Source organism: Cervus elaphus, chromosome 22 (genome assembly GCF_910594005.1).
Source record: "Cervus elaphus chromosome 22, mCerEla1.1, whole genome shotgun sequence".
NCBI classification, from domain to species: Eukaryota; Metazoa; Chordata; class Mammalia; order Artiodactyla; family Cervidae; genus Cervus; species Cervus elaphus.
The window spans coordinates 45,571,954-45,585,225 of record NC_057836.1 but is presented as its reverse complement, the minus strand read 5'-3'; the positions used below and the strand labels follow the sequence as shown (position 1 = coordinate 45,585,225).

At 38.0% G+C, this 13,272-nt stretch overlaps 1 protein-coding gene across 27 annotated transcripts in view; it reads right to left on the bottom strand.

Annotated features, from left to right (window-relative positions):
• RBFOX2 (RNA binding fox-1 homolog 2) overlaps positions 1-13,272 on the bottom strand; it is a 287,477-nt gene that overhangs the window by 33,985 nt on the left and 240,220 nt on the right. For 17 of the 27 annotated variants that reach the window (XR_006336568.1, XM_043880689.1, XM_043880700.1 and 14 more), the window contains 2 exons: positions 6,484-6,630; positions 4,014-4,067 (listed from right to left, as the gene is read on the bottom strand). Coding sequence is in view for 26 of the 27 variants with exons in the window: in XM_043880689.1 (XP_043736624.1) it covers positions 4,014-4,067; positions 6,484-6,630 (201 nt within the window). In the remaining variant the exon portion in view is untranslated. The remainder of the gene's footprint in view (positions 1-4,013; positions 4,068-6,483; positions 6,631-13,272) is intronic. The other 10 variants (XM_043880690.1, XM_043880691.1, XM_043880678.1 and 7 more) reach the window with 1 other exon arrangement.

Here is a 13,272-nt window from a genome sequence, read left to right as displayed (position 1 = left end):
TTGATAATTATCACAAATGAATTGCTATAGGGTTGGGTGATGGTGAACAGGATTGTGGAAGGTCTGAATTTTAACAATGGAAGAAACTTTTGAAAAACTGCTCAGTCATTGAAAGTGTCTAGCAGACAGTACAAGGTCAAGAGCACTGGTTGCTGAACTAGGTGACAACTTTTTAAGAGTTCTGTTTAAGATTCTATGTGAGATTGCTATATTTAAAATGGCTAACCACCAAGAACCTCCTGTATAGCACAGGAAACTCTGCTCAATGTCATGTGGCAGCCTGAATGGGAGGTGAGTTAGGGGGAGAATGGATACATGTATATGTAAGGCTGAGTCCCTTCACGATTCACCTGAAACTATCACACCACTGTTAATCGGCTGCACTCCAATACAAAGTAAAAAGAAGTTAAAAAAAAGTCTCTATGTTAAGAAAAACGACTGGAAGGAAATACATGAGAATATTGTGAATATTCTCTTTAATGAACTATGTATGCCCCCCTTCTCATTAAACATCATGTTTTCATTTTATAATGACTTTTTAAAGGGTGCTTTTTAAAAATTGTTACTTAAAGGATCTATGAGGAGAGTGAAAATATAATTTACTGTTCAAACTAAGACACTTTGAGGGAGAAAGGGGACATTAACAATTATGCTAAAACAACAGGTATAAACTAGAACAACTAGGTATAAACTAGGATATATGGCTGCTCTTGCCATACATTATCTTCTTATTGTTTGTGTTAATACTTTGTCATGACTGGTGAAATCTGGAGGATCAATAAAGCTATGCATATGTATAATCATCTTCTAGATTCTATTTGAGTATATTAGTTAATTTTTTTGGTGGGCGTACCATTTTTCATCATATATCTTAATTGAACATTTTCAGAAGGATAGTCTATCTTTATTTCAGTTAATCATAGAAAATTAAATACAGGTGACTTTGTGTCTGTACAAAGGAGTAGGGGGTAACTGCTGCTGCTGCTAAGTCACGTCAGTTGTGTCCAACTCTGTGTGACCCCATAGACGGCAGCCCACCAGGCTCCCATCCCTGGGATTCTCCAGGCAAGAATACTGAAGTGGGCTGCCATTTCCTTCTCCAGTGCATGAAAGTGAAAAGTGAAAGTGAAGTCGCTCAGTCGTGGTAAAAGGAAGATTAAAAAAAAGCCACATGAAATAATTTAAATAAATATGTATGTATATGCATGTTAATGAAATAAATTAATTTCATAATAGCCAAATTCAGAATATGCAGGTCAAAGGAGAAGAAAGGAAAGTAGTCAACAATAAAGAAGCAACTACTTTCTGGAACACAGAAATACTACTGCCTAGGCAAGCCAAAAAGGTAGGCTATTGGTAGGCAGGGAAGAAATGGGCATGGCAGCAAAAGTGTTCATTTTGTTTTTAAAGGGGTATATTCTCAAACCCAGGTCCAATACTGTCATAAAAAATAAGACATGGCAATAAAGAGATGCTTTTTGTCTTGCAGCCATTTGGTTAAATACTGTTTTGTAAGTATTACTTATGTCTAAAAACTTGTCAGTTTTTCCATTATTGTTTCAGAAAAAGTTCAATAAAGCTAATTTATGTATAGAAAAGCACTCTGTTAAAAGACTGAGCAATTCTTAGCTGAAAATATAAGTCTCCTTTTCTCTGGTTCCTTCCAAGACATGTTGTAATTTTATAGTTAAGTCCGGACACAAAAGAAATGAGAAACTAAATTTAATTTACAAAAATGAAAGTACTCATTACTTTATCTTAGGTGGATCCTGGAAGAGGCATCTAGGTTTTGACTCCAAAATAAATCTCTATTAATTAGCCTATTCCAGCAAAGAACTCTGGGTAACAGTTAAGAAGGGCAAAAGATGAAGACAGGTTTTGTATCAGTTCTGGAAGGCAGGTGCAAGGCAATTCTGAATTTTGTTCTTTTAACACATTTTCCAATCAGTACGTAGTCTGTCTACCCTTCAGTAGCCCAAAGAAAAAGGGGGCAGTGAGGACACAGCATCAAGCTGAGAGAAGGAACATATACTTTTAGATTCCCTAAAGAGAAAAGGAAGGCTTGTGTCATTTTAAATGAAAACTACAGGGAAGAAGCAATTGAATCGGATAAATTAAAAAATTTTCTGGTAGTAGGCAAATCCTTGAAGTCAGTGAAAGAAGCCTTAGAAAGATCAATTTCCTTTGCTTCACAAGAATTCAAATTATTTTCTCGGTAAGGAGCAAGTCCTCAATGCCTGATAAAATTTTATTGGGCTTCCGGCTGTTAGAGTCTAGCAAAGAGTATTTTAAGTGCATACACTTAAAACCAAAAACATTTAAACTACTGGTTTAGATAAACAGTGTGGTCAATAATCTTCACATATTTATTTCACATTCATGTGCTTCTTATCTCTAAACCATTGTCATTTTTTCACCTTGTATCTAAAAAGTTCACAAAAAAATAACAGCAATCTAAACAACAAAAGCATAGAAATCCACTGTGAGGCAATTACAAGTATAAATAGTTTTACTGGTTATGGTTTGAACAGATTTCTCTTTAAAAATACTTACCAAGTTAAGTGCTGGAGAAAGTTCTGTATAGGCATATTAATCTTTAATCTTTTTTTGTTTTAACTGAAAACTAAAGCTTAGAGTATAATTACCTCTTTAATAATTAACAAATAAATTATTATAGTCAGAATTAAACACTTATAGTGTTGATGCATTCTCTACAGGAAGGGAATAATAACCAGGAGCATAAGGAAAGTACATACATTTGTATTAGCACAGATGGGGGCAGAAAGTATTAATACATACAACTTTGTAGGTATGTTATCAGTTCCCAGACTATGGTGAATTTGGAGTAAGAAACTGAAGAGAGGTAAATATTAGCTCATTTACTTACTTTAGCTTTTCTCAAATTACATTCTTAGAGATTAAATCATAGCGAGGGGCTATGTTCAAAGTTTAGGAGAGATGACCAAAGGAAAATTAATTAAAAAAATTGGTCTAACCTTAAAGTGCAAGTAGAATGAAATGTAACACAGTAAATATTTATAAGCCTGGCCCACATCTGATTGTGTCTGTGGTGTATATTCCATTTGCTGAGGAGGAAGAAAACTCTCAAATAAAACTTTATGAAATTCAGTTCACCAAATATTTTTTCACAACACCATTTTACCATTCCCTCATTTCTAAAAGCACTGCTGCTTATTTTAGGGAATAAAATTCTAAATCATATAGATTGGGAATTTAAAATAGTAAATTATTAGGTAAATTATTATGCCCATTCTCACACGAAAAACTCCCAACTCATTTGTAACTGAACTGACGTGACTCAGTCTCAAGTCTCAGTGTTGAAGCTTGCATCTGGCTATAACTTAAAGGAGGAAATCCACAGTGAATACCGGAATCTCTTCTCCCTGTGTTTAAGCTTTGTCAAAATTTCCTGAACAGAGAGAGCAAGTCAACTGAATAACTGAAATATTACATTTCTTCTAAGTATGTAATTTTGAAGCTCTATTTTCAAAGCTGAATTGTTCCGGTAGAATTCTGACTAGAATTCTCACAGAATTTAACTTTTTTTCTGTCATCTCTCTCTCTTGTCCTTTATTAGTTTTATTTTTTTGGCTGTGTCCATGGCATGTGGGATCTTAGTTCTCTGACCAGGGATGGAACCTATGCACCCTGCAGTTTTAACCACTGGACCGTCTGGGAAGTCCCTCTCTTGTCCTTTAAAATAAGAAGCTTAGGCCAAATTTAAATTTGAGAAAGAGCTGGTGTCTTTGGCAGATTTTCTTCCTTACAGAAACACTCTCCCCTCAAACTTCTTACTTGTATCCCATCACTCTCTAATTTAAGATTTAGGAAAAAGTATGGCCACTTGGTGGTTTCTGTCTAGAGGTAATCTAATCAAGCTAGATTGCTGGGATACTTTTTGCAGGCTTAAAACAACAACTTGTTTTCTGACTACTCACTATTTAAAATAAAACTAAAAGAAACCAAGCACACAATACTGAAATGGAGCTTACCTTAGAACCACGTTCATTAAAGATTATTTCTACATCTAGGATTTTGCCAAACTGCTGCAGAGACAAAAATAAAAGCATTTACTTATGGTCAGCTTTTTTTCCATATACTTTACTTTCTTCTGAAAAAAGAGGTGTTTTTTTCTTTTTTCCCTTATTTATTTAACTTCCATATTTTTATTTGTTCGAAAGTTCCAATACCAGTTGATTTTTCCTCACCACTGAGCTGATAGTTCCTTCTTTTGAAATTCACTCACACATGCATAACCCACCTAAATACAGTGGAAGCTATTTTCACATATGCACAGTGTCACCCTATTACATGCTTCTTCACATGGACAAACTGGAGGTTTTCCTATCTGCAACTCTAACTTTTGAAATGCCTGTTTTAAGAAGTAAATCCTAAGTAGAAAGATAAACTATCAAAGGCTGTTTTTCTTCCCCCTTTTTTAAAAAATTAATAAAAGTGAACCATGTTCACTGAAAAACAAACAAAAAAACCCCCCAGAAAATATAGATAAACAAAAGGAAAAGAGGGCACAGAAAATTAAGATCATCTTTAATCCCATTATCTTAACATTTTTAAAAATTACGTTTTAAAATGTTTTTTACTTTTGGCCATGCTGGGTCTTCACTGCTGCGTGGGCTTTTCTTTAGTTGCAGAGAGTGGGGGCTACTCTCTAGCTGCAGTGGGTGGGCTCAGCAGTTGTGTCTCCTGGGCTCTAAAGCAGAGGTTCAACAACTGTGGCACTTGGCTGTCCTGTGGCATGTGGGATCTTCCGGAACCAGGGATCAAACCTGGGTCTCTTGCACTGGCAGGCGGACTCTATCACTGAGCTACCAGCGAAACCCCATCTTAACATTTTGGTATCACCTTCCCAGCTTTTCCTTAGGCATGTGTGTGTGTATAAAACTATAGACATCTGACATATTATACATATTGTTTTTATTACTTTCCTTAAACCTAGTATACTTTATAATATATTTATGAATCTGAGTAACTTTCCAAATCAATAAATATATATTTGTATTATTTCTGCTTTCAAGCATACCAAACATTCATGGACATTATGAATGATTCTATTCATTTACCACTTTATGTGTGGCATGTGGGATATCAGTTCCCCAATTAGGGATTGAACCTGTGCCCTCTGCAGTGGAAGCACAAGTCTTAAACACTAGACTATCAAGGAAGTCCCTCATCAAGAACATCTGAAATAATAACTGTGTTTTGTAATTAGTTAAGTACTTCAACATTAGGAAAATCAAACAAAGCTAAAAGCAAAAAACCTAAATAACTATTGCTAGATAGCCAAATAGCTGAGGAGGGGCATACACAAACACAGTAATTACTGTGAGGAGAGGTTTACATATAAGGTGACAAAACTATCTGTTTTAATCAATACCTGGATAAACTGAATTGAGGGACGGGAAGGGAATTGTACATTTTAAGAAATCACTGACAACTGGCGTAGGCAGATCTTCAGTAGACACTATTTCTCCACCTCAAGAGAAACCACACTTCTGACAGAAGAGGATGTACCCATTTTCACAGACCTCCAGAGATTACGGTTCCATACTATCTCTGATAATGCAGTAGAGAACCTAGTAACTCATACTCCTGGGAAGTTTCTTCTTAAATGTAACCTAAATTCTTTATGTTGCCCCTTGTATTTTCTGTTGCTCTTCTTCCTGTAGAGCTGGAAAACAGCTGGCTATCATTTTCTGTCAAAAAGCTCTTTCAGTGCTTCAAGAATATAATTAAATCTCAACCCTGGCCTTGTATGTGGTATAGAAAACACTTCCAGGAAGTCGTCTGTACGTGATAGAACTCTGCCCCAGGGTCTTGTCACCTTGAGGTGGCCACAGTCAAGACTTAGACAAGGGTATCTGCTTTTCTGACAAAGCACTTGACTGCCACACAAATATTCAGGAAAAAAAAAAAAAACCCAATCATTTCTTATTCCTAGTTCAAGTTAAGAGTTTGATCAAATTAAGACAAGCAACAACACATTACCCCAGAAAAAAATTAAGATTCTCAGTAGCCATTCACTTTTGAGTGATTTTGGGAGGAAGTAAAGAGCTGGAAGAACGCGTCAGGTAGCAAACTAACCCCATATACATGATTTGAGATCACAGATATTATTTCATTTAATTCATTGCCCTTTGAAAGGCAGGAATTACTATCTGGTCCTGATTTTAGCACCTGAAGTCTCATGTCCCAAGAAATCCCTCAGTCCCAGGCAAACCTGGTTCCGTGGTCACCTTATGTATGTGAGAACTTGCAAGGCTAATGTCCAGAACAGGCTGGGTGATGGGAATGTTTCTAAAGGCTGATGAAAACACTGATTTAGCTTATAATCCTCAGTGTATTTGTAGTTGGTTACCCTAAAGTATCAATACTAATGATGAGTTATACACCGGCAGATTATATTTTCATTGAAAAGCCAATAAAGGGACTTCAGAGACTTACCCCAAACATCTGCCGGAGGTCAGGGTCCCGGAAGCGGAAAGGAATATTAGAGACATGCAGCCGTTTAGGGGTAGATTTACTCTCTGAATTTTCACTACTTTGTGTCTGTGACTGCTGGCCATCTGTCTGTGCGCCTCCTTCTGTCTGCTAAGCAAAGAAATAAACAACATTAAGGAAAAAATAAATACAATTATTTCACAGGAATTACATAAAATATGGTCCTTTCCCATCCCAATCATTTTCTGTGTGTCTTTAAGCAAAAATTACAACTGCCCCTTCAAAGAGGAAAAAAAAAACAACAAAAAACCACAAAGATATTATCTGTGTTTAAAATGCTATAGTCTACCAAAAAATTTAGCTTCTTGCATATTTATAGTATGTTAGTAAAATGGGAGATAGAAGAAAAACTAAATGACTTGAAATATCACATGAAAATACATTAGGAAAACAAGATATAAGAAGAGTACATTATTCCTAGATTCTGCATCACTGACTCAATGGACATGAGTTTGAGCAAACTCTGGGAGATGGTGAAGGACAGGGAAGCCTGGCATGCTGCAATCCATGGGGTCGAAAAGAGTCAGACACGACTGAATGAACAACATTTTGAAAATAAAGAGTCTGTTATGAAGATTCTAGCATTTCTGGCTCATCATTTCAGGATATAAGGGAATATTTTTGTTATGTCATTCCCTCTAGTAGTTTCAGAGTTTATAGCTACTAGGTTACCAACGTACTCTAATATTATTTATTAAGAAGAGATACCTAGTGAGCAAGGGCGTTCTGCTTGAAAACTGAAGAAGCTTCTTAATGTGAAACCAATCATCTGTACTCTCCTTCCCAATTCATGCACTTACTGCTATTTTAGTAGAGGGAACATTCCTTCTGTAGCTCAGAGCAAAGCTGCATTTATAAAGTCTGTCGGGAAAAGCTTGAAGGAACCCTGATGAATCTACTACACACAAATACATGCTAGGTTTGTATGTATCAGCAGTGAAAGAATAAGGGTGAGTGTGGGTATGCATTTTTGTTTAATTTTTTATGGGTTAATCAATGATTAACAATGCTGTTAGTTTCAGCTGTACAGCAAAGTGATTCAGCTATACATATACCTGTGTCTATTCTCCAAATTCTTTTCCCATTTAGGTCGTTACATAATATTGAGTTGAGTTCCCTGTGCTGTACAGTAGGTCCTTGCTGGTTATCAATTTTAAATACAACAGTGCGTACATGTCAATCCTAAACTCGTTATGGGTGTGCATTTTCAATCTTGAATCTCTTTGCAATGTCCTAGGCATGTGTTAATTTAATTATTTTTCAATAAATCCTCAAAAAAATTGCTATGTTGAGAAATACTTTTGACAAATATCTAACCGGTTGTGATATACTTCAGGCACTCAAATAACATTTACTCTGAAGTATTAATCTGACAATTCAAGAACCTTATGGTTTTACTATTCCCTATGAAGTGCATGCCAAACTGGATGGCTTGCTGAGATCATTTAATCAACATATTTTTTTAAACAGGAGAGGTACCTGCTGTTCTTAGTATCTCAATTGAAAGAGCACTGAGAAACTCCAGCAGACTCTGGGTGACACAGAATGGATTCCCCTCCTCTACTTTAAACTAGTGTTCAGCTAAAAGAAACTAACCAGAGATAGTGCTGGCTCAGAGATGTTTGCAACCATCTTGAAATGAGGTCTGAGACTTTATAAAGGATAATCAGGAACGTACGCCAAATGAACACCAGCTTATCAAGTGTCAGTCTAAGGGATAGCAGCGTTTATCTCCTCTTCAGGCCTTGCAGATGGCTTCACTGTGCAATGATTCACATGATACAAAAACAGCAGAAAAGGGAAGAGCTGTATACAAACCCATGTTCTGCCAAAGTGCAAGGTTTTTAGTCCTCAATCTGGGCACAGTGCAGACTAAACAAAACACATTCCACTCAAAGAAACTCACTCAGTTACTAAAACAGCATCATGGATGCCAAAGCAACTAGCACAAGCATCAATTACGACTGATGCTCATTTGAACATCTGCCAACTTGCCTCTCACATCTCACAGCTGGATCACATAAAACTCTTTCTTCAACTAGTCTGTAGGACCACCAGATCTGAACTGCAGGTGAATTACTCTGAGAAAAGTAAAAAAAAAAGGCGGATTCTAACTTTAAATCACAGTTCTATACATAATTTATATATGCAGTCTGTGTAGTCTGTAAAAAGAGTATGTAAGGTGGCGGGATAAATGAAAACTAATCATTACTTCCAAGTATGTTGCCTGAGGTACTTATTTGTTGTTCTTGAGAATTTTTTTTTCAACTTATGAAGATACAACTTATAAGATACAACTTATGAAGAAGAAGCCAGATTGGTTAATTTTCCAGCCTTGTGGTAAGTACCTAACATTATTCAAAGGTATGAAATCTTTAATTCTCAGAAAACTTGTCAAGTAGAAAAAGCAAACCCATTAATTCCAAAATTCTTAAGCCTTCTGATTTTAAATACATTTACAAATGGAAGTTTCACATATCTAGCTAAAAATACATAAACCATAAGCATACAGCTGCATGAGTTTTCACAAAGAAAATACACTCATGTAACAGCATCACTACAAACAAAGCTAGTGGAGGTGATGGAATTCCAGTTGAACTCTTTCAAATCCTAAAAGATGATGCCGTGAAAGTGCTGCACTCAATATGCCAGCAAATTTGGAAAACTCAGCAGTGGCCACAGGAATGGAAAAGGTCAGTTTTCATTCCAATGGCAAAGAAAGGCAACGCCAAAGAATGCTCCAACTACCTCACAATTGCACTCATCTCACACACTAGCAAAGTAATGCTCAAAATTCTCCAAGCCAGGCTTCAGCAATACGTGAACCGTGAACTCCCAGATGTTCAAGCTGGTTTTAGAAAAGGCAGAGGAACCAGAGATCAAATTGCCAACATCTGCTGGATTATCGAAAAAGCAAGAGAGTCCCAGAAAAACATCTACTTTATTGACTATGCCAAAGCCTTTGACTATGTGGACCAAAACAAACTGTGGAGAATTCTGAAAGAGATGAGAATACCAGACCACCTGACCTGCCTCTTGAGAAACCTATATGCAGGTCAGGAAGCAACAATTAGAACTAGATATGGAACAACAGCCTGGTTCCAAATAGGAAAAGGAGTATGTCAAGGCTGTATATTGTCACCCTGCTTATTTAACTTATATGCAGAGTACAGCATGAGAAACGCTGGGCTGGATGAAGCACAAGCTGGAACCAAGATTGCTGGGAGAAATATCAATAACCTCAGACATGCAGATGACACCACCCTTATGGCAGAAAGCAAAGAGGAACCAAAGAACCTCTTGATGAAAGTGAAAGAGAGTGAAAAAGTTGGCTTAAAGCTCAACATTCAGAAAACTAAGATCATGGCATCCGGTCCCATCACCTCATGGCAAATAGACAGGGAAACAGTGACAGACTTTATTTTTTTTGGGCTCCGAAATCACTGCAGATGGTGACTGCAGCCATGAAATTAAAAGATGCTTACTTCTTGGAAGGAAAGTTATGACCAACCTAGACAGCATATTAAAAAGCAGAGACATTACTTTGCCAACAAAGGTCCTTCTAGTCAAGCCTATGGTTTTTCCAGTAGTCATGTTTATTTATTTATTTTTATTAGTTGGAGGCTAATTACTTTACAATATTGTAGTGGTTTTTGCATACATTGACATGAATCATCCATGGATTTACATGTGTTCCCCATCCCAATCCCCCCTCCCGCCTCCCTCCCCATCCGATCCCTCTGGGTCTTCCCAGTACACCAGCCCTGAGCACTTGTCTCATGCATCCAACCTGGGCTGGTGATCTGTTTCACCCTTGATAGTATACTTGTTTCAATGCTATTCTCTCAGAACATCCCACCCGCGCCTTCTCCCACAGAGTCCCAAAGTCTGTTCTGACGAAACTGGAGCCCATTATACAGAGTGAAGTAAGCCAGAAAGTAGTCATGTTTAGATGTGAGAGTTGGACTGTAAAGAAAGCTGAGTGCTGAAGAATTGATGCTTTTGAACTGTGGTGTTGGAGAAGACTCTTGAGAGTCCCTTGGACTGCAAGGAGATCCAACCAGTCCATCCTAAAGGAGATCAGTCCGGGGTGTTCATTGGAAGGATGGATGCTGAAGCTGAAACTCCAATACTTTGGCCACCTGATGCGAAGAGCTGACTAATTTGAGAAGACCCTGATGCTGGGAAAAACTGAGGGCAGGAGGAGAAGGGGATGACAGAGGATGAGGTAGTTGGATGGTATCACCGACTCAATGGACATGAGTTTGGGTGGACTCCGGGAGTTGGTGATGGACAGGGATGCCTGGTGTGCTGCAGTCCAAGGGGTCGCAAAGAGTTGGACATGACTGAACTGAACTGAACCATCAAATTAGGTCAAGCAACAGAACTCCAGAAGCACCCATGGGCCCCACTCTAGTCCCCACTCCCTTGCCAAAGGATCACCACTATTCTGACTCCTAACTCCACAAATTAGCTGTTTTTGAACTTACAAGAAAAAAAAAAAAAGGAATCACACTGTATGTACTTTTTTGTGTCTGGCTTCTTTTACACATTGTAACACACACACTGTTGTACATTTTATAAACATACAGAATTTTTATCTGAATGGCTTCCAGTTTTTAGCTATTATGGATAATGTTTCTATAAATATTCTTGGTACACGTCTTTGCGTGCATAGGAGCAGGCATTTCTGTTGGATGAAGACATCTAAGATTGGATTTGTTGTGTCAAGGATATATCTCAATTCAGCCTTCGAAGTTACTGTCAGTTTTGCAAAGTGGCTGCATTAACTTACACTCCATCAATGGTATATGCAACTTCTAGCTGTTCTTAGTAACTTTGCCTCATTTTAACTATTTGGGTGGGAGGCAGTGGCATCCTACTTCGGCTTTCATTTGCTTTCTTCTCTTTCAGCCTCAGACCTTTTCTTCTCTCAGCTTGTGTATTTTTGAATTTTGTTGAAAAATGAGAATTCCCTGTAAAACAATAGCTATTTTTTTTTTTTTTTAATAAACAGCAAAGAGATACTTTTTTGCTCAGATGTTAGCAACCACCTTGAGGAGCCTGAGGAATAGAAAGACAGCCTAAGTAATGGAGCAAGGACTTGAATACAAGCAGCCTGGCTCCAGAGTATATGTTCTTAATCACTACACTACACTGTACTTCACACTATTATTTTCTTCAAATCTCACAGCAATCAATGAGGCAGATACTGTTGTTGTTGTTTAGTTGCTGAGTTGTGTCTGACTCTTTTGGGACCCCATGGACTGCAGCCCACAAGTCTCCTTTGTCCAAGGGATTTCCCAGACAAGAATACTGGAGTGGGTAGCCATTTCCTTCTCCAGAGGATCTTCCCAACCCAGGGGTCGATCTGCATTGGCAGGCGGATTCTTTATCACTGAGCCACCTGGGAAGCCCATCAAGTACTATTATTGTCCTCCAATTGACAGAGGCAGAAACTGAGGCATGGTGAAGTTAAATTTATTGCCCAAGGTCACAGATTAAGTGGCAGTGTAGGAAGTCAAAACTAGGCAGCCCAATTTCATATGCTAAACCGTCCCTTTTTAGCACTGCACTCATGCTCACTTTTTTTCTCATTAGATTGGAGAACATGCTCCACTTTCTCAGGAACCCCACTTGAAGGAGCAAGGTTTCTCCTGGAGTGAAGGCAGGCATGAGGCTATGGGCCAGGGAAAGCTATTCAAGAGGTGATGTGACTTGAGGGAATAGGAGCAGGTCAGACCACGAAGGGAAGGAAAGAAACCAGCAAAGGCACACTGACATTTACGAAGGAAAAGAGTCAGAGGACTACTAAACTGATACTCAAAGGGGCTGAAAAGGTTTCTGTACATAGTGGAAATGGGAACATGAAATATACATTGAATATAGTTAAATGAGATATTTCCCATTTGTCATTCTCAACTTCATTTTGCTATAGATTACTAATTGTTGAAATACACAAATCAGAGCAAAAGTAAAAGTTTTAAAGCTGTATCTTTATAAAAAGTGAACAGTTAAACCGTTCTGAGAAAAATCTCAGTCAATGCAGTGCTGTTTTGCTTTATTTTCTATTGTTAGCTGCTGAGCAACTTTACTGACTATATAAATAACCTTCTGAGGTTCTGTTTCTCCCTTCTGTTTTCTGATCTAATTGATTCATGGGGCAGAGGATGCAATGGAAAAGGCTGGAGTCGGTGGACTGTTTACAGTGAGGCCTGACAGTGGTCCTGATGGATGTCACCATGTGACTAAAAGCCTATACATCCATTCTCCAGACATCCTGGCCTCCTCCCCAGCAAGGGCCACTCCACTGAGGGCAAGCCAAGGGCACCTGACACTGAAGAGCAAATCAGATTTTTAAAGCCTCAAAGCCTCATTCAAGAAATGCGGACTAAAAAAGTTTTAAATAAACTTTAAAAATTCTTATAACTAGAAAATGGATTTACCTTTCTGACTCGCCTATGAAACAATGGAAACATATTTTAACTATTTATACATTGTGAACAAATGTTCTGTTATGGACAGAGAAAGAACCCTGGGGAATATAAGATGAAGTAGTACTTTCTACGTCTCTGCTTTTGAAGTGTGGTGTTGGCGAAGACTCTTGAGAGTCCCTTGGACTGCAAGGAGATCCAACCAGTCCATCCTAAAGGAGATCAGCCCGGGGTGTTCATTGGAAGGACTGATGTTGAAGCTGAAACTCCAGTACTTTGGCCACCTCATGCGAAGAGC